Below are 25298 nucleotides of genomic sequence, written 5' to 3' on the forward strand. Positions count from 1 at the left end.
TCTCTATCATAAAAGAGAGTGACGTGATAAGGATCGAGCGGCAGGGCGTAGACGGCCAGGCTCATGATCCAAGGTCTCCACAGCTGGCTCTCCCTCCTGGCCTGGGTGTATGCCTGTTTCTGACAGCCATTGTTCTTTTGCTTTTGCTAAAAACTCTCTGGGTGTGTGTTGTGGATCCCAAATTATCTTTGGTATGGCTCCAGTGTTAGGAGTTGGGTACTTCTCACGAACTGCGTTCGCTAGGTCACTTTGCACTTCATGATATGGCAGGTCATTCGAGTAACGAGTCGTCCTAGCTAGTTCCTCCTGAACTTCTGAAAGATAAAGATATATCTGACAGGTGACTGACTACTTTTCACTTCTCAAGTGTATCAATTTATTGTTGTGTGTGAGTATTGTTCATAAATCTGGAACCTATTCAAATAGCTGTAGTTTCAGATACTGAGACTATTCCCATGAGAGGACCAGAGTCATGTTTAAAGCTATGTTGGCATTTTTCAGTTGTGTTGCTATAGACCTGGTAGTCACAGAAAAACACTGTACTGTAATGTGTCTGGATTATAACAGGACACTGTGGTAGAACTGTCTAAATTTTCTCCAGCTCAAACTACATGCCATACCGTAGTGAAAAGGAGGGTTTGTCAAGAATTTTTAGCAGCTCCTGGAATTCCCTATATAGCCTTGTGTGACGACCAAAACCATACCAAAACCATATAACAGAATGAGGACAAATTACCAGGCGGATCATTAGCAATGCAAGATTTGTTTTAGTTTGGAGTGATGGAAACAAGTTAGCTGAAAGATACAGAAAAATCTGTTGAGTTGTGTAGTTATAAGTAAAAAGATGAAACCATATTCTTCTTCTTTTTTCTGTTTTTGGATTATTCCTTCATTTTCTTTTTTTTTTTTTAGGACAGGGACTGATAGGGATGCCACATTTGGCTGCTGTTATGCTGATTGGTGACATCTGTTGGAAAGTACAAAAATCCACTCACATGTATATATTTGTAAGCAGGAAAGTCCATTTTGGGCAACACAGATAAGGATAAAAGGAAGACAATAGATGGATGGAAAAGTCAATTTTGTTGTGTGGGAATGGTTCCAATTTAGCTGTAAGAATTTTCTACTGGTGAGTTTGAACTTTCTTCTGGGAAAATAAAGCATACCAAAGTTTGAAAAATGACTGTAAAATAAGTGCGTCGAGCGATTTTCAGTGACAGTGACCATGTTAGGAAACTCCTCAAAGAAGCAGTTCATGCTCTGAGACATAAACCAAAACACAACCTAGCACTGATTAATGAATCCTTCCATTTTAACTCAACAGAAAATCCCTCAAATGTCTGTTTAGTTGCAAAAACTTTATTGTCTGTTCAAAGTCTTCATTAACATTTTCACTCTAGAAAAGTGGGGTCTTGCAGATTTGGGACCCATCCCTTTGATATCATACTGTGACTGGTGCCGTAATACAGCTTCATTAACACATTCGGACTGTGATCATGTGACTGTTTGCAGCTTGGTTATAGTAGTGCAGTAGTCTTGACCTTACCGGCCAAAAGAATAGGGTGCCAGAAACTGATATTTAACACTACAGAAGGATACGTTACTGCTTTATGCGTGTGCAGTGATCCATCATCAAGTCTACAGTAGGGTGCAGGCTGACCTAGACTAACATGCTTACTCTACTGTCGCCTCATGCACCGCAAAGTGTGTCGTCTAGGAATCAGCTAATAGTGCATTAAATGTTGATATTGTCCCTTTTCAGTTATTGGTGTGTAAACCTTTACAAATTTTTCACATATTTTCATCCACATTCTAATAAACAACACAGTGTTCTGCAACAAATTAAAACACAGAAACAGAGGTCAACAACAGGTGACATACATTAAAGTGTATCTCACGAACTAAAAGCGTCACAAACAGGAAGAAACAGGCTCGAGGGGATGGTACAAACTGGGAAGCATGAAGATGAGCAAGATGCAAGACAGCAGTGTGGGTCAAGTCTTTCTCTGTATTGATGCTTGTCTCACAAGAAATCCATTTACAATGGCAACGCTGAAATAAAAAAAAAAGCAATAACAAACACAATGAAACGTCTGAATATGACTGGGCAGTGCAAACAGTTTTGTCGCTGTTTGAACTGCGAACAAGCATCCTAGTGCAGGAAAAAAAGGACGAAATGCAGTGTCTTTATTGCTCGGTGGTATTTGTTGATTTCAAGTTGCACTACAATAATACTGACATGCTAAGATGGAGCTGTAGATGGAGACGGTGCCAGTGATGTGTTTGACTGTGTATCAAAGTTTGTGTTTGTTTCCAGTTAGGGGGCATTTCAGATGTCCCGTACATTCCCCTTCTAAGAGATTATCGTCCTACATTCTGTGTGGCATCTTTTTTTTTTCCTTCCTCCAGTTCATCTCTGTTCATTTTGGCCACCATAACTTGGCTCATCGACCGCCATACGAGTCCGATCACTTCTGCACTTTTGAATTGACATTCAGCACAGGTTGTTGTGTGTCAAAAGCATGGCGGAAATGAGAGGAAAACTCGGAAAAGTTGCATGCGAAGTGTAGACAGGAGCGCCCTGATGAGAGGAGAGGGGTCAGCACTTTCTAGCTCAGTAAGGTAAGGTAGTCCGGTGTCAGCTGACTTTTAGCGTCAAAGCGTCCGACCACTCGTCAGGCATACAGTTTACAACAGAGAAGGAGAAATACGCTAATAATAAATCCGATTGCCGATCACAGTAACCCCTGACTGTTTAGCTGGTAATAGGAAGAAAGGGAAAAAAGAAGAGGAGCAGCATATATTTTTTTCTAAAGATAGTGTCACAATACACAGCTCTCATTAAACCTACAGGTAATAAATAATAACGTAGCAGTAGGCTAATCATTCCCACAACAAGTTAGATCACAGACAAGAAAACAAGGAAACTCCTGTGAGGAAAAGAACCGCACAGACAATGGAGAGGTGTGATTCCTCTTTCGTCCTTATTCCACTCCAGAATCATCCAGGAAATTTTGAGAAAGATGGGGATGTGATTCCCTGTTCAGTGAGGACAGTATCCAGCGTTGCAGCACTGTGGCAGGATTAAGAAGAGCTGACTGGATGGGTAAGTTTAGATTGGTGTGTGTTCGTGTGTGTTACACAATGAGTGGTCCGCGGCGGGGATGTTTAGGACTCTGGCCGTCTCTGCTCTCTGCCCCCTGCTCCGCCAGGTTCATGTTGCTGGTGGAGTTGTGGTGGGGGAGAGGCTCCAAAACAGGCCTGTAGCCCCCGAGGTACAACAGGTCTGAATAAGAGAAGACAGAGAATGAGGAGATGATTTGAATCAGTTTTTCCAGATATCTCACAGACAAACCGTAATTTTTCAGTTAAACTTTATTTGCAGAAATCAATAAACCCAATGTACCGTGCAAAAGTCTTGGACTGTCCCGCATTTTTTTATGTTTTGCTAGAAAAATGGTAAATGGGTACAGCAATTCATTGAAACGTGCAAATATATGTAGAAATGCAGTATTTAAGGCAAAAACAGAGTATGTGCAGTTCTAATGAGCTTGAAAATTTAAATATTCATATGATCACCTTTATTATTCAACACAGAACTAAATTCTCTTAGTCAGCTTTCTTGTATGTCTTCAAGAACAGTTCTCCATGGTTCCTAAAAGCAAGTCAAAGCCCTTCTTTGGATGTTGGCTGTCTTTTGCTTTGGTGCAACCATGTTGATCCAACCTCTGGAGAGAACAAATCATGGCTGATAGTCTATCATTGTGTGTTTTTCTATTGAGGTATGCTTTTACTGCATTGGCAGGTTATTTGTGTTATCTTTGCCGTGCTTAAAAATGAAGATTGTGCGAATCTGATGCCTTTCAGGTGGTACTGCATGGTAGGTGGTACTTTTCTGCATTCACAATTCCATCAATTTTAACAAGTTCCCCAACACTACTGGCTGAAATGCAGCCCTAAACCATGACAGGTACAAGGACTAGACTGAAAGTGAGTGAAGAAAACAGCTGATGTCCAAATAAAAATTGAAAGACTTTGAGAAAGCCTGGAGAACTATTGCTGAAGTCTTTTTAAAGACAAAGAAATGGGGGGTAGCTGAAGACTTCGGCACAATGCTGGTGACTTTTTGTAATAAAACAGTTTCTGTGGTTACATTGTAAGTAGATTAGAACTTCTTGTTCTGTATTGTGACTAAAGATGAGGAGGGTATGCTTCCTCCAATACTCTAAAAACTTTAATATTAAAGCAGACTTGCTTGCTTGCTTTGCTACCACACCAGGGATGAATTCTTAATTTGTAAGTATTTCAAGATTAAAGATAAAGTGAGAGCATTTTTCAAATTCCTACTTTGAAAACTCAGCATTTGTCACAAAAATGTCACAATAAGCATTTTTCAGTATTTACGGATTTAAACCTTTCTTTTTAACCCCCCCCACACACACACACACACACAATTTTATAGAAAAATATTAGGCTGATAAACGTCCAGTTTACAGTTTATTGTAATAACAAGCGATAACCATTAACTTGATTACCCATTATAAAAAAGAACAGAGATAGCTGAGGTGTAACCATACAAAGACATGATACTGTTTCTTCTTTTCAAATCAAATTTATCCAGAACGTTCAAATATTGAAAATTGTATTCTATCTTTAGATAAACAATAATAAATCAATGCTCAGTAGATCTCAGTGATGCATGTTGTGCTATTCCCTATTTAAAAATAAAGCCACAGACACAAAGAAAGAAAATAATTCATACTTTTCATGTCACCAGTGTTGACAGAAACACAATTCGGTGAATCCACATATCCTAAACAGTTGTACTGTTTGAAAGCCTGAACAAAGTATAAATTGGAAAAAATCCCCCAAATTGAGATTTTAAAGTCTGATTGACCATCTAACCACATCTCCATACCTAGTCCTCAATGTGCACTGGGCACGACTCCTCATCTGTCCATCCGAAAGAAAGCGAAAGAAGGAAAAAAGACAGAAGAGAAGAAGAAAGGGGCAGGAAGGAAATATTTCCAGGAAAAGACAGCAGAGGATGTGAAGAATGATGGGAAGTAAAAAGGAGAGAAACAGAGAGATAACAGAACACCTTTACAACACAGGAATAGAAAACATGTCACGACATTCACCGTAAAACGCAAACAGGGTCAAGTGGGTTCATGGGAAGGGAATCTCGGGGTTTGGACAGGGGACGAGGTCAAAAGCTACGAGAATGATGGAGAGCTAAAGGCTGTGAAGAAAGTTTGAACACAAAATGATGCAACATGTATGCTGACGGGGTAAACTAACTCTCTGGAGTTTTCGTTTACTGAATGGTGAACTCTTTTATTTGAATATTTAGTGGAAATAAACTGAGAGAATTCCTTAAACATTTTATATGGAGTTTCTTTTATATGACACATTTGTATTTGTATAAATAATGAAACAATATCCTTACATTTCAGCCATTTAATAATATTTTTCATACCACACCAAAGGTTGTGATGGCTTTTTAAAGAGGTCTGTTTTACATTGGCAGCTTTAAAATTGTTGAAATGACAAAGGAAGGGAAGTTTTATAGGCAAATTTCTGCTGAAACAGTGTAAAGATAAGGTATGAAACAAAGGAGAAATAGAATCAAATTCAACCAGTAGTCTAGAAAATAACTGAGGGGATTTGCAAACGCTGGTCGTCAAGAACAAAATCGACACCTTTAGCTCTCATCACAGTAACTCACCCCGTGTGGCGAAGCAGACAGGAGGGCCGGGGAAGGACAGGAGGGAAGATGGAGGGTGTGAAAATGAGTCGCAGATGTTTGGCAAAGCGGCTCGGAGCTGGCAGACACTGAACATGAACTTCAACTTTTGGGAAGGGCCAGACTGTTTCTCTCTCACACACTCTCATGAAAGCAAACAGCATGCAGAAATCACCCATCACTCACACGGTAAGATTCACTCAAACGCGGCTACGCAAACACACATGCTCACACACACCGGGGCTTCAGCTAAAGGGGAGGAGGAGGGAGAGAGTGGACAGCTAACCGCTACTGGAGAAAAAAAAAAAAAAAAAAAGCAATGAAGCACCACAACATCAAAGGGTAAGGATGAAGAGAAGAAGGAAGGCTCCTAGTCTTCATGCTGGGCAAAAATGCTATAAAACCTCATCTAAAAACAGCTTTAAAAACCTAACTGCTGCTCTCCCAAGCTTCCGTTCACATTAGCACGTTAGCATAGCAAGCTAATGCATCAGAAATCCTTTATTCCTCTGCAGATAACTCTCCTCACATTTTCTTTCCTCCTGTATCTCTCCTCAAACTCCCTCCCTACACTCTCAGTCCTCAGCTCTCATTGGTCCATGTTCGGGAGGTTGCCACTCACCCGCGAAACGGCTGTCGGGAGCCTGCTCATTATCCAACCCCAAAGAGGGCGTGTCACAGAGGGCGACGCCCTGATTGTTATTGGCCAACTCTGGACACCTGCTCCGCCCACCTGCAAGCGAGGGCAAAGGTCAAACAAGAGCAGCCAGGCACAGCATGGGGGGAGGAGGAGGAGGAGAAGGTGGGACAGGCAGGAGGGTGAGAGAAAAAGGAAGAGGGGGGGAGGGTGTCAGAGGTGGCCATGCTAGAATGGCAATAACAGAACAATAATTGATCAAATATTTGCACATTTGATCAATGTGAGTCTCTAAGATCAAGTTTCAAGAAAGCTTGTGAAGCAGTTCACTTTTTTTCTTTATTTGGCCTTCTGCTTAATGCATATGTCAAATCATAATCGAGTGACTCTAAAAAAAAACAGGTGAGCATGTCCAGCTGAAAAAAATGTGACAAGTGAAGGAACTATGATAAAACGAAGTTTGGACACTTGCAAAGTTTAGTTTGCAGGACTGCAGTGTCAGGACTGTCAAAACGCTGCCATTCTGTCCTGTCATGGATCATCGTGGCTGTCAAATTCACTATTCTAACAGGAACCAAGAGGAAAACCTGTTTGATTTTTTTATGCTCTTTTGATCAGTCATGGTTTATATCAAATGGTAGTGCATTTAATTTGATGATATCTTCAGTTCTATCTCTTGTGCTCATTCATAGACTGCATTGTATTTGATTTCCACATGTACTCACAGTAGACTGTGCTGCTGTGGTGATGATGGCAGCAGTATCAGGAGAAAATCTTCATAGTTAAAATCACATTTTGCTGCTTTTTTTTCTTTAGCTTTGCCTGCCCAACATTTTGTTCTTCTGTGGAATTTAGGTCTTTCTCAAACAAATGTCTTTGTATATATATATATATCTTGTAAGTTAATATGACGCAAATGAACTTGAGGTTTTGGTGTTTTACCTTATTCATGAAGCACAGATAAATGAGATGAAAAATAAATTAAAAAGAAGTAAACGGGACCTGTATGGAATATGATTTTCTTCCTTTTCCAGCATGGCCAGATAATAAATACTGAGATGTATCATATGTGTGAGTGCTTCATGCCTGCAGCAAGCCTGCTCGTGTGCAGAGTGTGTGTGCTAATAAGGAAGTGATGAGTGAATGATTGGCAGCTCAGCACAGAGACACAGACAGGGCACATTCAGAAGCCGTCTGGCAGCGCTGGTGCAGATGCACACAAGTGTGCGTGCAAACATACATCCTACAGCGCGTGTGCTCATTCACAGTCTGTCAGGCAGCACAGGTCCGCTCGTCTCCTAAAAAACTGAAAGGTCATTCAGTAACTGGCAGAGATTGTTTCAGTCTGGCCCGATGTATCACAACACACACACCCACGCACACACACAAGTAATTTACATATATACGTTTCAAACCGTTGTCTAATTAAAGGTGACCTTGTTATTTTTGCTTCAAGCCTTACTGGTAATGGACGCCCACGCAGTGCACACCACAACACTTTCTTTAGCACTCCATTGCGCTTGCCTTCTCTCTCTCATACACACATACACACATACACACACTTCACACACTTGCAGGCACATAAACGGCATCCAGGAGCAGTGCAGGTGGAGCATGTTTCATGATACAGAAGCTATAAAAGCAGGTGCAGGCAGCAAGGCTTAAAGAGTAAAAATACATAGATTTTACACTAATGCCAACAGCGAGTACACAAACATTCATAGAGAAATTCAAACCATGCAGATGCAAGTCAGCAGCCCCGAGTGGAGCAAAACCTGAATCTGATCAACAAAGGATGACTCTAGAGGCTTGTTTCCTGTTAGTGAAAGGATGCTCTGATCGATCAGAATACTTATTGCAAATGACCTTTAATTCAGAATGAGGACACTTTGGAGAACAGAATAAATAAATAAGACCAAATCAAAACTGAGTTTGTGCTGTTTTATTCAGCTCTGTAACAACTCTGGGTGGCTGCTGACAAGAAAAGGGCTGGTTTGGTGCTCAGGACTGAGGTGGAGTTGGCTAATACTCTTACTCCTATCCTCACACCTTTCCAGCATTAACTTTTAAAACTCATATTTTGAAACTGAACTGTCTTTGACTATACAGATGTAATTTACCCACATGCTGCTACCAATACTCTGAAGCCCGTTGACGGAAAGTGTAAGTATCATCACCGAGGTACGGTGATTACTGATAAAATGCCATTTTATTTATAGGGTTATGGTACACATTCAAAAGAATGCATTCCTAGTTGCTTTCTTTCTAAGCTCCTTAGACTGTGTAATTAATGGTTATGATTTTCATAATGTTTTTGGCTTTACTTGACTAATCTCACTGTGGAACCTCCTTCCCTACCTAGAAAGTATGCCTGCATCCTACAAGCTTACTGAGACACCTTCAGAGTCCTTTTCTTAACTAAAACTTGGATTAACAAATTTTAGATCATCATGTCAGCATGAGACTTAAATATCACATACTGTTATAAAAGTGATTTAATTAGTAACTGTAAAACTTTGAAGGCTTGATCAAAGCATCTGTAATTTATTTTGGCTCTTGTGGTCTCGTGAGCTCAGCCATCACTGTGCAGAAGATCAGATTCCTTTTGCAGACACGCTGCATGAGAAGCCATTCACTCTCATACAGATGCAGCCAAAATTGCAAGCATTTTGAAAGAGACTGCCCCATCTAGAGGACGGCTGTTAACACACAACTCCATTACTTTGAAAGGGTTGGCATCACTCAGCCATGACACGAACAGATTTGCTATAATATGTAGTTTGTATGAAAGGGTGTATTTCCTTTTTTTTTTCTCATAGCTTGAGAACAACAAATGCAAACGGTGATGAGTTGCCATGGGTGAAAGGTGAAAGATGGTTACTATAGTTACCTTTCCCATTAGATGGAGATGAGCAGTCCTCTTCAGTGACATCATTTCCCTGATGAAAATAGGGGGGGGGGGAAGCGTTATGAAACGTTGTAATAGGCAACTTAATTCATAAAATAAGCAAGAATCGCAGCCTGCTCATCACTGTGTTAGTCACCTCTGAGTCCTGTTCCTCTACAGCAACTGAATAGTTTTGTTCCTTTGGCTCTTTGGAAAATTCCTACAAAAAAGAAAACAACCAAAGGGAAGCATTGAGTCCTGATGAGACGACAAATTTTTTTAAAACTACATGAATGTGCAGCTTGTTTATCCTCCATGCTCACCCTGTCTTGCTGTGATGGTCTTCGGTTCTCCATGGAGGCTTCCTGGTTCTCCTCGCAGTCCACATCTCCCCCCTCGTCCCCCCCGGGTTCACCTTCGGCCCCGGCCAGGTAGGACCCTGACATGGAGGACATGGTGTCAGTGCTGATGTGGGAGTGCTGCGAGTGGGACGAGGCCATGGACATCACTGACTGGGCCAGGCTGCTGCTCACTGGGTCTGGCAGACAGACGGAGACACACATCACGGTCCGGCTTTGGGGGGTTTCGGATGTTTATTTGTTTTCGTTTTTCGGCTGCCAGGTTGGGAAAAAAACTAGGCCATGCGTCCGCAAATATTATCAGCGGCAGAAAATGTAAATAGTGACTTGCAAAAATCGTTCCAGCTGGAATAATAGACCTTGCTTTCGGGGTTTTGCTCAAAGGCCGCTCTGTAGATTTCCCAGAAAATTTCATCTAGTGGCACCAACACAAAACGCTGAGGTGGTAAACCTCTGATTTATTTATGTTAAAAGCCTTCATTGAAGCTGCCTTGAGCTCCTTGTATTTAGCTTTCATGCAACGTTTCTGAGACACTGAACACCACTTTGAGGAAAATGGGTTTCCTGGCTGGGTAGAGCAGCTGAAACCAACTTTTAGAACAAGATGGACTTAATTAACCCTGCATAAATGTTACTACAGAAAAAAAAAGAGTATAGCAATAACACCACACTATAGACAAGCTACCTTAAAAATGAGAACACTACAATTCTTGTGACTTTTACACCTTTATTCGGGTGTGAAAGGACAAGAGTGAGTTTAAGAGTTCATCACAGTCTTTTTCTGTGATGGCAAACTTACTTTGTAATTGACATCTTGATTAGTGACCATCATGTGTGTGCTTCTGCTTAAGGAAATCTCTTATTAAGTGGACAACTTATGTTGTATTATGTAATTCAGGAATAGTGCAAGAAATTAAGCTGGACTCTAGTTTGTTTCCTATTTCCTCACATGCTGGGTGTCGCACAAATAAAATGGCATTAGAGTTGATGCATCTTTTTAATCATCTGAAGTATGAGGGTGTACTAAATTTATTACAGAGTTTTAAAGGGGAAACTATAGAATGATCATAATGGGTGTAGCCACAGTGATGGCCACCATCATCATCATTTCCAAGATTGACTCCCAACTCTTTTGATAGCTCAGGTTTGAGAATTGAATTTTGATATTCATTTGATAACCTGCACCGAAACAATGAACTACAAGGTGAATCGCAGCCATAAAAAGACTTGATTTGGATTGAAAAAAGAAGGGAAATGAAAACAAAAAGGATGCAAAGGTACCACACTGTTTACATAATTACATTTACCAGTGAAGGAACTACTCACACTGCAAATCCCAGATTTAATAGCAAATGATTTTCAATCTTCTCAAATGTAATCCTTTTCATTATTGTAGTGTTGCATAATAACACTTTACAATATACTTTGTAGTTTGTGTTGTATGTGTGTAGTACAGTACAGCCTATTTACTGGTACGGTCCAGTTGTGGTTGTGGTTGTGTGGTTTCTATAGGAGCACATACCAGCGTTTCACAGTGGCATAGATCACAGTAGGCGTACTTACTATCGCTGGAACATTATGGCCCACAATAAAAATTAAGTCCAGAGTCACATTTCATGCATGATGAAGAGACTTACAGTGGCATTAACTATATAAAATGTGAGGCACAAAACAAAACCTTTAAAAACACATTTTGCCTTTAGCAAATGGAAGTGATTCACATCAGTTGCTGCAATTTTTAGAGCAACTCAAAATTTACATAAGTCACAGGCATTATGCATGTTATCATGCTTATGCAAGTGTGAGTCACACAAAAAATAGGCTTCAGGTGTTATAAAAAGGTAGGAAAAAGAGTATTTTGAGGTTTAGTGTGTGTGTGCATGTGTGTCTGTGTATACCTTCCGGGGAGGTAATGGTGGAGGATAGGGGGGTGCCGGTGCAGGATGACTGGTCGATGGCTCCAGAGGAGGAGAAAGTCAGGTTCTCGCTGTCTGGAGTTACTCCGCACTGTAAACCAACAACAGCAAGCCGTGAGAGACACGTTCACAACATGATGTGTAAACTAACGTGTAAACTCCCTCAGCCGTAGGAGACATGTGACACTGTGAAAATGCATATTCTCTCTGTGTATGTTTAACACACACATACCTCCTGCTGGTCCACAGCGAGTTTGTGGCGACAGGCCTCGGATTCGCTGCAAGACTTCTCGTCCTCCTCGGGAAGCACAGAGGAATTCTGGGAAAGTGACCTAAGATAAGCAACAAAGTGAATTTACATCAGAGAAAATAACACCAGGAGGCTGAAAATGTTATGGAGCAGAAACTGAAATTAAATAGAGAAGGATAATAATTATTATTATTATTGTTATAATTTTGTAAAAATGTGTGTGGAAGAATCTTTTTCTCTGTGAAATCTACTTCAAGGTCCAACAAATTAAGCTACAGTTAGCAGACTTGAACTGAAAAAAAGAATTTCTCATAAGAAAGAGCGGGGCGACCATAAGTTTATTTTTTTTTTAAATATGCTCCTATGATCAAAGCATGCTGTCCTAAGCAGCCAGCTCCACCCATCCCGCTGATCCAAGCAGAAAAAACAAACATTAACTTTGACCAGTACTCTCTTTGGCCTCACAGGGAAACTCACTTTGAACCACTCTTTTTGAGTTTAAGAGCCTGGCTGGAGTTGGAGTGGTCCAGAGGAGAGAGGGAGCGAGCCGGGGCAGGGTGAGGCTCGCTGCTATACGGAGGAAGGGCTCCAGAGACGTGGCTGGGACCAGAGTGGAGCGGAGGAGGAGCTACTGAGGTGGTGTTGAGGGGGCCGTTCAAGGCCTCCAAGAGAGACACCGCCTCATAACCTGGAGGGATGTGCTCTGATGCCTGTGAGGAGAAGAGGGCGGTGAGAATTTGAGTTCAGGATGACTGGAAGTTATCACAACAGTGTCTCTCTTGCGTGAGTTCTGTCTCACCGAGTGTTCCTCTGAGTCGGAGGTCTGGGAAGTGATGACGGGGTTAAAGCTGCTAGGTGACAGAGGACTGAGTTTCTTCCTAATTGCTCGAATCTGCAGCAAAGCTCTGAATGCTTAAAGACAAAGAAGACAGAAATTCAAACAATCCAAACAAAATTTAGAGGAAAAATGTAAATTTAAAGGCTACAAACAAGATGAAGAGGGTTTGGATGAACTGAGTTAATTATTATTTAATTGCCAATTTGACACCTTTAGATTACAGATTATCTGCGAACAAGTGTCTTCATTTTTGTTTGGCTTTTATCAGTTTGGGAAACACTAAGCCTGTCAAAGCGTATCAAAATTTACTATATTTTTAATTATTCTGGTGCGAGCTACAAAAGAAATGTTTTAGCATTTCTTTTACATTTCTGACGCAGTTTCCTGTAGTCTCTAGAATAGAAGCAGCTATTGTTTAAAATGTGTTTCCTTCCTCCCATATTTAATTCTACATGAAATCAAACAAGGATTTTATTTCTTTTTTATTACCTGTACCACTTCTCCTCTATTACTGTAGTCTTTAAATAAATGAAAAACTGAGTGAGGGACTATAGAATATTTAGCCCCCTCAGTGTGCAGAATACATCTTGTTCAGCTAAAATATGAACTCGTTCTGCACTGTTTTCATTTGACTGTAAAACAAATCTGCCAAAAGATCAGTGTTTCGATATCTGAACTTACGCAGTCTGCAGATAGGGCAGCAGTTGGCCTGGTAGCGCAGGGTGTCTGCACAGGCATTGCAGAGACACAGGTGTCTGCATGGCAGGATGAGCGTGTCTCGTACATCAGACAAACACACAACGCACTCCGCGCTGTTGTCGCTGATTTCGTCGTCAGCAACCTGGAGACAAAAATGATCAAAACACTCGGAAGAAGTCGATTTGCGAAAGCAGACAGTGATACTGATTTGTTTTGGTAGACTTTGACGTCACTTCTAAAGTGCTCTGAAACGCTTCATATGTTTTCCAATTTTTACCTTTGATTCCTGGCTGTTGTATTTGTTCTCGATCCCATAGATCTCCTGCAGTAGGTAACTCACACCATCCACCTGGGAAACGGAACACGGCGATGAATAAAGGCGGCCGCTCTCACGGGCCAGACGTGAGTTTCAAGGAGAAAATAAAGCTTTGATGTGTCTTTGTCTTTCAAAAGAATTAAGTTGCTACACAAAAGGACGTAAGACAGATGGAAAGAAGAAAGGCAGGTGTATTCACCACTTGTTTCTGCTTCAGAGGCTTCACACAGTAGCTTCCATCCATGTGCTGGCAAAGAAAGCAACAGTTGTATGTATTATTAATACATCTGTAAAATATTAGCCTGTCTTTGGAGTTTAATATTGACAAGACATCATAATAATGAATCGTGATAAATCAAGAATAAATTATCCGAATTACTGGAAATATGATTTTGGCTCTTACCTTTTCAAATGTAGCTAGCAGTATGTGAGAGTGGCCCAAATGTTCTGCAAGGATAAAAAAAAACAAAAAAACAAGTTGGTACATCTTTATGCATATTCATATCACACCAGTGTGACAAAGCACATTAGCTCACCTTCTCCCTCGTCTACAACAGCCTGCACAACCATGGGGAAGATTTCCTTGTCCATATCAAACAGCAGCTGAGGAGAGAAACACCACAGATATCCATCTGTACAAACTGGCTTCATGCTCCAGCACAACCTCATGTAAACACGCGTTTCAGTGATCGTGCTGCAGGTACAAGCCGCCTACCTCGTCGTCGGCCCACTCGCTGAGGTTGACGGTGTGTGATGGCAGACAGAACTGCTGGCAAACTCCCCTTTTGAAGTGTACCGTCTCAGACTGCAGTGAGCTGTCCTGGGGCAGGTAACTGCAGGAAGCAGACAGATACGGGTCAGGTTATAAGAGGAAGGTAACAGGAAATGGCTGTTTCTATCTGCTGTAGCTGACTATAAGCAAAATAGGTAATTGTTTTTAAATGTAGCAGCTGGAGAGGGGGAGTCTCATTTAAATGTAATTTATTCTGAGTGAAGTGGTGAAAAAGCAAAATGTGCATAGGTCCTCCATCCTGTTTGGACAGAAATAGAATCACAGCTTCTTATGCAAGATATGCAAACACTGAGCTGCATTTAAGATATGCGAGACCATGCTGGAATAACAATTGTCTGGATGAATATTTATGGATATGCTTTTCTCTGCCACACTAGCCTGTTTTAATTTACGCAGTTATCTTGTTTTCTTTAAGGATGCAGCAATGTCACTTTTTTCTCTTCAAATATTTATTCAGAATCAGAATAGGCATCTACACACAATATATTCACATATATTTAGCTTTGGTTGTCAGCCACAACTCATCTCAAACTCCAAACATCTGTTCTATATACGCTAATTTCAAGTCTGCATGGCATTGCAGAGAAGTCACTGGACTCACTTTCATGTAAAAACACGAGTCCATAGCTGGTCTTCATAATTAATATTAAACAAACAAGGCAGAAAATAGTGTTTCTGTTTTCCCTTGTAGGCTAGTAGATATTGTTGGCAGTGGCAAAAAAAGAAGAAGCACAAAGCGAAAGTGATAAAATCCGAAATTAAAACAAGGGCACTTGCTGGGTGGTGAGAGCTGCACGCCTCCCACATTTTTATGATCCAAGCTGAAGATTTAGAGAAAATAAAATTAGCAAAACGGCATCAGCACTCTTTTTTCCCTACACAAAGCAAACGGATTCAGTTCAGTAGCACTTCCTATTTTTCCCCTGGTCATCCACACCACAACCGCAGTTGCTCTATGCCCCCACCAGTGGGGCCTGAATCACACAACCGCAGGCTCTGTTTGGGCCACAAGTGGATGTTTAGAAAACAGAAAGAAGAAAAAAAACACACACATGGAAATCGGTCCTGTCTTTGCAGCAGTAGTTTTGTGGGGCAAAAGCAGCCTGTTGCCACTCGGAGGAAAAATCTGCGTTTAATGTGGATCAGTGTTTTACGAATGCACAAGCCACAGTAATTTTACGGAGAGTCCGTAAACTCAAGAGTTTACGGACTCTCCATTCTAGACGGTTTCGCCAAAAATAAGCACAAATAGAAACACAGCAGTGATTATGAGACATCTGGTTCTACATAACTAGAACAAATTCTGCAGACTAACACCAGATATGCAGTTATAGTTCAATAAATGATAAATGGACTGGTTCTTATATAGTTACTTCATCAGGAAAATTACTCTCACTCACACTGGCACTCCGTTGTGAAACTCCTCTATGGCCTGGTAGTAGATGGTGATGGCCACCTGTGTGTCAGCATCAAAGGTGAACTCGACATTGTAGCAGGCTCTGGTCTTCCCCGCTGCTTCGTCACCGGGCAGTTTCAGGTCCTCACTGCACCTGGATGAAAAAGGGAGAATAACAATGTAAATTATTGTTTCAGTTTTGTTTGATAGTCTATGATTATGAGGTTTTTTTGTGTGTGTTTGCAAAAAGCAAAAAAAATCTATTTTATAGAGTGCGATAAATATCTCAATACCAAAAATCTCAGTTTTTTCATTCCGCAGTCATGTAAGTGCAATGCTGGGATCACGGTTAAATAACTTGTATATATGTATTTATTTGCCTTTGGCTCTAAACTCAGCACAAGCTTTCCTGTGTATCCAGGTCTCTTGTATGTCTACAAATAACAAATAAAAGATTTCATCTTGCAAAAAAACTAAAAAAACTAAAATTAAAATAAACATGCATGATTTGACACTCTCTCTTAAAGTAGCCGGTATGACTTGCTCCCTAAAAGCAGATCTGCTGACATAAAATTAGACCAAGGTTGTGTAATCAGTGGACAGAGGTGCGTACCGTACGAGTCGCAGTGTGTCCTTTCGAATGTTTATAAGGCTTCGTAGCGTCTTTACAGGTTCCTGAGGTGGAGGGGCTGCATACGGGAACTGAAAACAGAAAGGAACAGAAAACAAAAAACAAATTATAGATGCTAAATACATGTTATGATACCGAAGAATACTACCATTCATTTTCATCTCGACCGCACAACATTCCTCTCTTCACCACAGCAAATTTAGGGCTGCATGATGACCCTGGCTGCTCCCAGTTTAACCTTAACACAAAGATGTTTTTGGTTTGTCAGCACAGATCTCGTCGATGCTGACAAGTGCTGAGCAAGAGTAAAAAATCTGCCCTGGCCGTGTCTTTCCAGGGATGGGCCTGACACTTCAGACAGTGTTTGGTAGGTTCCTGAACTTGTGTGTAAAACAGCCCAGGGTAAAACTGAATCTACTTACAAGACCAAATGGTTAATTGACAACAATATAAAGACTTTCTGTGATGGGTGAAACCTTGGTGTAAATTAACACATGAGCGTTAAACTTGACCCTATCTGCAGATCACTGCTCAGCACTCTTTGTTGCGTGTCTGAAGCTAAAAGTTGCTGAATTAGCGTAAGTGGAGAGCCGAGGTGGTTTAAGGATCTCTGGAGGATGTGGTCAGATACCTCGACACTACAACCCCCAAATCTGTACGCCTCTGTGTTTAAGTGTGTTTGCGTGGCTGTGAATGGCACCGTATTCAGCACTATTACACATCTGGGCTCAGCAGGAGTCACGCCTGTAAACCACACAAACAAACACACATCGAGTAACAGATGCTGAAAAGAGCCATTCATCGGGAACTCACGGGCAATACTGTAGGTCTTATTAAAAATCATAAATATCAGAGCAACACTCTGTACTTCCTTGCACACTCCCAGAGTAAAATCAAAACCCACAGATCGTTTCTCCTGTTCAAATAAAGGCGAGCGTTGTTCTTAAACCCCCAGGTCAGTTTTGGTATTGAGAAATTGTAGAAAAAAGCTCAGAGTGACACTGAGCCATTACAGTGTTTACTATGTTCACCATGTTAGTTTAGCATGTAGCATGCTAATATTTGGTAGTTACACTTTGCAAAAGCTTGTCCTAAAGCTAGACTCCTAATACTAAGTCTATAGCTGGCACCACATATATAACACATTTAACCACTCAGGAAATAACACCTACATGAAGCCTTGAACAGCTGAAACTTAAACTCTTCTCTTTGATCAATTTAATTTAACATTTTCCATATTCTTTTCCAGAGATGCTCAACCTCTATCAACCTGGATTTTTTCCATCCATCTTTATTTATAAAGCACTATAGCTGACACAAAGTGCTGTAAAATGGAACTAAACTAAATCATAAAAATACATAAGATATAAATAAAACCATAAATATAAAAAAGGTAAATAAAAAGAAACCTAAAACAAGAAAAAAACTCAGTTTTGCTGGGGCCGAAGGCCAAAGAATAAAAATGGGTTTTAAGACGTGTTTTAAAAGTGCACCACGAAGGTGCCTCTCTAAAGTGCACCTGTCTAACGGGCAGGTTATTCCATAATTAAGGAGCAACTCAAACTTGCACAAAAGTAATTTGCACTGAAATATCTGCACTGACCACTGCACCACTTGACATAAATTACCCTGACTGTTCGTGCTCATTCTGATGCTCCTTGGACTTATGTCTGTGCTTAAAATTGTCGGTGCTCAAATTGTCCGTGTCATCATTCTCTGGCTGTCTGTCTGTGTCACCCGGTGCTGTGTATTTATATTATATATTATATTATAATGTGTATAATGACAATAAAGGCTTTCAATTTCTATTTAATTCAAGGGTAGAAAAGCCCCTGTCCCCTGTGAGTGTCCTCCTAGACCTCAGTACTTTCAGGAGCAGATGTACAGGGTGTGTACGGATGAAGAAGCTCAGAGCGCTGAGGCAGGGCAAGATTGTGAAAGCGTTTAAGAACAGTCATAAGAATTTTAAAATGAACTCTAAAAGACACAGGCAGCCAGTGCAGTGAGGCCAGGACAGTGGTTATATGCTTTCCTTTACGAGTTCCCGTTAGCAGTCGCGCAGCGGCATTTTGAACCCGCTGCAGAGGTGAGAGCAACGACTGACTGACTCCCACATAAAGTGAGTTACAGTAGTCCAGACGGGATGAAATAAAAGCATGGATCACTGTTTCAAAGTGCTGCATAGAAAGAAAACATTTCACTCTTGCCAATCGCCTTAAGTGATAAAAACTGGACTTCACCACTGCTCTAATTTAAAATCACTGTCCAACTTAAAACCAAGGTCGGTAATGACAGGTTTAAAATAAACTTCCAGGGGTCCCAAATCAACAGAGGAAGACTCACAGGGACGACTGGGTCCAAACACGAACACCTCAGATTTTGTTTCATTAAAATTTAAAACGTTTAAGTTTAAGATTGCTTTAATGTCATCTAGACATGCCAAGAGAGGTTTTATTTTATTTTATCTTTTAATTAAAATTCGTGGAGAATCCATGCTGTTGTGGTTGACTATTCTTTGTTTCCCAGAGTAAACACATTTGCCCTTAAAATTTGCTTATAGTTACCGTGAACATGTGGATTTGGAACATGCCAATTAAATACTTGTGGTCATAAATTAAACCCAGCGAGCATAGTTGAAACAGTATTGTGGTTATGAGGGAGACTGCCAGACTGATGGTGTTTCCCAATCCAACAGTAGACCGGTGTGTCTTACAAGGCAGAACATATTGATCATATTATTGCATATCTAAAAAAATAAATAAATGCTGTAAATGTGGCTCAAAATGTATCTATTTGTAAAACACTTCTTAGAGAGAATGTGCTGCTGGCTGTCCATTCTACACATTCTAGCTTTGGCTGAAAAATAGTCCCAAAGTTAAAAAATGTGCTGTGATCACTGGCAATCAAGAACAACAGAATTTAAACCGCAAGTTTGGAGGAGGAGAAAGGAAAAGGCTATAACAATACAGACAAATACAGTACTGTTCAAAAATCCTGAAAGCTTTCTTGTAATTTCTTTAAGTAGTCTTCAGGAATAGTTCTTTAGGCTTCTTGGAGGACATGCAAAGGTCGTCTTTAGATGTTGGCCGATGATCTCACACTACTTCAGTAACCTTTAGGTGCAGCCTCTGGGGAGGCCAGTTCATGTTGATAATGTTTAACTGTGTTGTTTTTCCAGGTATGCTTTTACTACACTGAGAGTGTGCCAAGAAGGAGCGGCTGGAGCCTATCCTGTCTGTTATAGGGCAAGAGTCAGGCCGCACCCTGGACAGGTTCTCAGTTTGTTTCAGGGCTAACACATAGAAACAGACCCAGGCAACTTTAAAAAAGAGTTGGCTGGGTCTGTTCCAATCTGATATTTGTATATGATACCATTCCAATCCTGACACAGAATCTGCAGATACTAAAGTCCTGATTCAATAAAAGGACTAGATGTTATAATCCCTGATAATACATTGCTTCAAATGGAGAAAGTCTTGAGGGATGGCTACTATAAAGAAAGGCAGCCCAGAAGCTTTACCAGCGGGACCCATCATCAGTTGTGTGTCTCAACTTCACACGGTCTTTCGGCCTTTTATCACAAATTATTCTACCAATTTTTATTTCTTTTTACTTCCTTGGTTAGGTTTAGGGATTATATATCCTTAGCCTAGCCTTAGCCTAAATGTTCTGGAATAATAATGAAAATGGAAAAAGTATCAAAATCCGAAAATTATCAAGCTGATGAGTGGAAGTCAGCAATCACCAAAGTCCTCGGGATTCATCCTCTGTGAATCAGGAAGAATCTACCTCTGAAGAATCTGACAACAACCCAAAGGTATTGGATTCAAAGTAGGCCACCTAACCATCGTTGCCAACCCGTGTTGTGGCTAAAATCCATTTTGCATTTGTGTTCTCCAGCCAGGGCACTCTAAAAAAAATCCCTAAATATAGCCACGTCCATTATCCTGTTTGTCGAGTGGTGCGGGAGACTGAGAACACAACAACTGCGGTTGGATTTATGATATTCCACAGCACCATCTGCTTCGAAACCACCAACCATTATATAATGCTGGTAAAGCTTCAGACACACATACAAGAACAAAAAAAAACAACCCATCACCAGCTGAATTCTGAGCCCACGGGAGGATTATAAACACCCATATAATCGGGAGAAAAACTGCACTCCTAATTTTAGCCCAGTCTAGACAGAAACAGCACTGCAACTGCGATTAGCACACAGAGCGAGATGAAGCCCAGTCTTTCTGTTCCATATCAGCTTCAATTTATTCCAACATTTTACCCCCTTCAAGCCTTCTGGACTGTGTTAAATTCTCTTATTCCTCTGCGGGTTTGAGCTCTTTGCAATCTGAAGCTCTCATTAGTTTGAACTTCAGGTTCATGATTAGGTTTGCACGCACCCGCCGGAGGGACCATCACTTATCAACGTCTCTGTAGACGGAGTCAGCAGACTCTCATTTCATTTTTAATTAGTTTGACAGGATGAGACGTTAAAATAAATTTCAATCAATGACAGTGTGAAAGACCAGTAATTGCCACTGCAGGAGTCAAGCCTGCTGAAACGTATCAACTCCTGTTTAATAAGAAGAAGACGGCAATACCATCGATGCTGAAGTGTTAAAGAATCAATTTTTCCATCAATCAAATGCAGAAAAATGTTTCTGCTTCTCAGATGTGCAAATTTTCAAGATTGGACACATTTAAACATTGTCTTCTTGGAAACAATGAATATCCTTCATTTTCATTTCTTTGTTTTTTTTTCTTTTTTTTTTTTTTACATTTTATCGTGTAAAAACTTGCTGAAAAACCAAATGGATGATCTATCAATAGAAAATAAAAGGAGCCTTTGTTAATGTTTGGTCTTTTGTCCATGTTTAACATGAACGTCAACCATTGTAACAGTATCAACAGCCCCTTTTTTGGGTACACAAACATCTAACAGCCAATCACATGCTAGTATGCAGTGATCTGAGGCATATAATTATTGTACATTATTCAAGGCAGCCCATTAAAGTTCAAACTGAGCATCAGAATAGGAAAGAAAGGTGATTTATGTGACTTTGAGAGTGGCATTTTAGTTGGTTTAGTTTAGACTAGCTGGTCTGAGTATTTCAGGGTCGGAATTTAGCATAAATAACAGTAAATCATCTATGTTACAAAGAATTAAGGAAATTCTGAAGGCAAAAGGGGGGTGTAAATCAGTACTAGCAAAGTGTAACTAACAAAGAAGTATAAAAGAAAAAGCATGATAATGTGATAAGGAATTTCCTGTGATTATAACATTAACAATGTTCTGTCCTTGGATATATATCTTTCTTAAAAAATACTCCACTAGGAAGATGGTGTGAAATGACTAAAAGCTTTAGTTGTAACAGCAATTCAGTCATACATAAAACAACTATCTGCAAGATTTATTAGTTAAACTTAAGTAGTAGTCACAGACTGTCTTGGTGAAACACCCCAAAGTTTTGCTTTTGACATTATCTTTTGCTGTTATTGTGTAAAAATACCTACCGCTACTGGTCTGGTCCCCAGGAAGTTAAGGTCTGTATTCTCCCCAAACAGGTAACCCTCCGGGTGAGTGGAGTCAAACTTCTCTCCCCCCATGATGAAATGGCTGGCAAAGTAGCTCCCTGCACAACGAGAAAGAAGAAATAAGAACATATTTATGATTGTTTATTACGTTTCAATGTACATGAAAACTACATATAAAAAAATGCAAACTGATGAAATAATTTTCAGCGAAAACTGAAGCAGCCATGCAAAATTAAGCTGCTACAAACTGACACTTTGTGAGTCCTACCCATCTGGCACTTTACCGGCATAAAACATTTATACTTCCTATAAATCTCTGAGCCTACATTCTCGGTATTCACAGATAACTCGCTGTAAAAGCCAAGTAATCCCAAACTGCATGACAAAATTACCTCATCCGATCCCTAAACTGGCAGGTTAGACAAAATGGTCCTTTTCATATTTTACTATGACCGAAAACAGTGAAATAAAAAGCTGATGACTAAATGACTAAAGGTGGGCTGTTATTGTGCTGTAGCTTCTGTACCTGTTTACCTAGACTCAAGGTGGATGGCAGCTAGACTAAATGGACATTCTGCTTTTTAATAACAGGTTAGGCTAATATCATAAGACTGTAATGGAGGTTTGCGGTCTCTAAATAACATGCTGGGCAGTCGAGTCATGTTTCTGCAGGGAGGACATCTGGTCTGGCATTGCTGGTCTGAATCTGGCTGCTTGGTTTTTCACACTTATTAAGACCATACAGGAGGATGGGGGTTTGATAGTTTGGCCTTAAAGCCATTAACACAATAGAGGGGAAAAAACAGCCCAAGCGATGAGCCCATCTCCCTCTCTCTTCATCACTTTATTTACAGCAGGTGGGAGAGGCGACCTGGGCTCAGGCTCTGTCACCAGATCCCACAGACAGGAACTAGGGCTGACAGATCGGTTTCGCTGGCAGCAATGGCCACCTCTATCCACCCTGCCAGCATCACCACCACTTCTGCTTCAGGCTACAACCGGGGCTGTTATATCACAAATTTATATCGCCTACGACTAACTCAGCTGCTGTGGCGACAGCAGGGGTAATGGCAGCCACTTTTCTTCCCTTCCATCCTCATCACATTCAGCACACGATGTCAGGATGAATCTGAAATATTAGTCTGATGTCTCTGAGCGTGAGAAAACTCATATTCCCGGATTGTGTTGCAGATCTAATTTCGTGGGAGATTTTATTTTAATTTATGTAGTCGCATTTGACAGATTTGAAAAGCAATACGATTACATTTTCTAACACAATGCCTGTTTGGTATTATTGTTAATCCGGGGAGGGGGCTGGACACAATGCAGCAATCAGAAAATATGAAACACGACAGACTGAAAACACACAGGTCAGTCTGAGGGAAAAGGCCACTTTATGAGCTGGGTCAACTGAGCGTAAGTGACCTGTGCGGACTAATGTTTATTCATTTATTTTTTCAATGTAAAGAAAAGGTCTTCCAGATATATGCCATATTATGGCATTTATATTTAGTCTGACTAAATTTATATTTAGTCAGGAAATACATTATCTTAGGAAAAAAGGGAAATAAATGATCAAAACTAAAAGACTCCACAGAGCTGAAAGAATTAAATTATTATTGATTGATAATTATGTTGCAACTATTTTGATTATTCTTTTAGTAAAAGTTTCCAGCTTCAGCTTTTATTATGATTACAAATTATTTTTTTGTATGAGTCATTCATTTGATTGAAAACTGTAAACTAGACTTATTTAGATTTTAGACATTTTGAACTGTATTTTACTGTTGAAACCACATGAACATAAAATAATGCAAACATAATTGACAGGCACTACTGGGTGGATATTCACAAATAAACTGAGATTTATAGTTAGTAAATTAACAGTTTTAAACTGCATAGATCATTGCAGCTAAAATTCAAGCTTTAAACTTTAAAATATATTCTAATTTGTGAGTTTTATATCTCAAAGTGAATATATCTTACTTAGTTTTTTTTTTCTTATTGTGACATTTTATAATAAACAGTCAGCCCATTGATGAAACTTCTCTCTGATGACATACATACTAGTCTTTTAAATGCCATCCATCATGATTTATTCATTTCCACAGCCTGATTTAGTCCTAATGCCAACCAGATGCACCAAAGGAGAAGCCAAACCCAATCTGCCTGCCAGTTTCTCCAATTCATGAAAATTTTTAAGGTGAATTTGCATAAATACATGCAAAGGACAGTTAGTTATAGAAACATAGGGGTGCTGGTGCGTGTTGCTGTCCCTCTGTGGATGTCACTACAATGCTGCAAGATGAAGAATAAATTAGAATAAATCATCCAGCGCACAAATATGGAGTAATAGGAAAGCGCACTTTTAAGTGGGTGGAAAGGTGGCTCGTGAAAAACACCGGTCTCCACAGGTAGCCGCTCCAGGTTAAAGGCTGAAATGCCCCTGCAGGCCTGTAAGCTCACGGGATACGAAGGTGATGCTTTCCCTCCAGAATAAATCATCTGCAGCGAGTTTTAGATAACACTCACCCAACCCAGTCCGACCTGTTGTTTGGTGACTTACCAGATTTCGGTGGATAGCGGTACACCGAATTGGACGGGATGTCCACTTCTTCCACGCCTATGTTTTGTCTGCTTGTTAGAGCTCCCATTTCCAGTCAAATAAAGACCGCACGGCTTAACGGGCATAACACTTCAGGTCCGCTTTGTACGCTGCGTCTCTTTACTCCCTATCATTTAATCCAGTTCGTGCTGCCCTGTCCATTTCTGTCGGGTCCGAGCCCCGCCGTGAATGTGACCGTTCCGGGGATTAGTAGTTGTTCTCTGGCTGCTTATCCCTCCCTGGCCAACAGTGCAAGCTTGTGTTTTGAGGCAGAAAACAGCTGTGGTAGTCCCTTTAACTGCGGGGAAGCGCTTTCGTGGTGCGCCGCGGTCGTTACCGAAGCGAGATCCCCGCTCCTGGCTTCACTTTACGGGCTCGTTTGTGGCACAAAACGGCGATGTGCTCGTCTCCCGGCCCTCCTGGATGTTGATCGTGTATTCCCCCCTACCGGGTGCTCGTCGGTGCTGGATCCTGTCAGAGAGCTCTGTGGCTCCCCATGACGTCAGCCAAGCACAAATCCGGACCGTGGTTTTTTGCGCAGTCCCCCTCTCTCTCCTCTCCAGCAGCCGCTAGTGACGAGCCGCTTTATAACGTGACCTTCCTACGCCAAATGTGCAAGCAGCGCTGACTGCAGTGCAGAGAGGACGGCGCTGTGGGATACACGCCGAGCCGAAAACAGTGTTACTTGTT

The 25298-nt window shown here is 40.7% G+C and overlaps 1 protein-coding gene across 5 annotated transcripts; it reads right to left on the minus strand.

Moving 5' to 3' along the window:
- Window positions 1–1343: 1343 nt before the first annotated feature.
- On the minus strand, window positions 1344–25228 carry rnf157 (ring finger protein 157). 5 transcript variants are annotated; one of them, XM_013267268.3, is made up of 20 exons: window positions 24570–25226; window positions 21983–22101; window positions 16451–16539; window positions 15842–15991; window positions 14364–14481; window positions 14185–14251; window positions 14052–14095; window positions 13848–13895; window positions 13610–13681; window positions 13315–13474; window positions 12595–12707; window positions 12273–12505; window positions 11778–11877; window positions 11528–11636; window positions 9594–9808; window positions 9428–9490; window positions 9274–9322; window positions 6369–6479; window positions 4919–4953; window positions 3150–3286 (listed from the first exon to the last, which is right to left on the minus strand). In XM_013267268.3, exons 1-19 carry the CDS (start codon window positions 24655–24657, stop codon window positions 4919–4921), a joined length of 1983 nt encoding a protein of 660 aa, XP_013122722.1. In that variant the 5' UTR covers window positions 24658–25226; the 3' UTR covers window positions 3150–3286. The 5 variants fall into 5 exon arrangements, with proteins under 5 accessions (XP_005465323.1, XP_013122718.1, XP_013122721.1 ...); XM_005465266.4 differs by lacking the exon at window positions 4919–4953 and having other exon boundaries at window positions 1344–3286; window positions 9594–9709; window positions 24570–25228; XM_013267264.3 differs by lacking the exon at window positions 4919–4953 and having other exon boundaries at window positions 1344–3286; window positions 24570–25223.
- Between the last annotated feature and the right edge of the window lie 70 nt (window positions 25229–25298).

Source organism: Oreochromis niloticus, linkage group LG8 (genome assembly GCF_001858045.2).
Source record: "Oreochromis niloticus isolate F11D_XX linkage group LG8, O_niloticus_UMD_NMBU, whole genome shotgun sequence".
Classification (NCBI taxonomy): Eukaryota; Metazoa; Chordata; class Actinopteri; order Cichliformes; family Cichlidae; genus Oreochromis; species Oreochromis niloticus.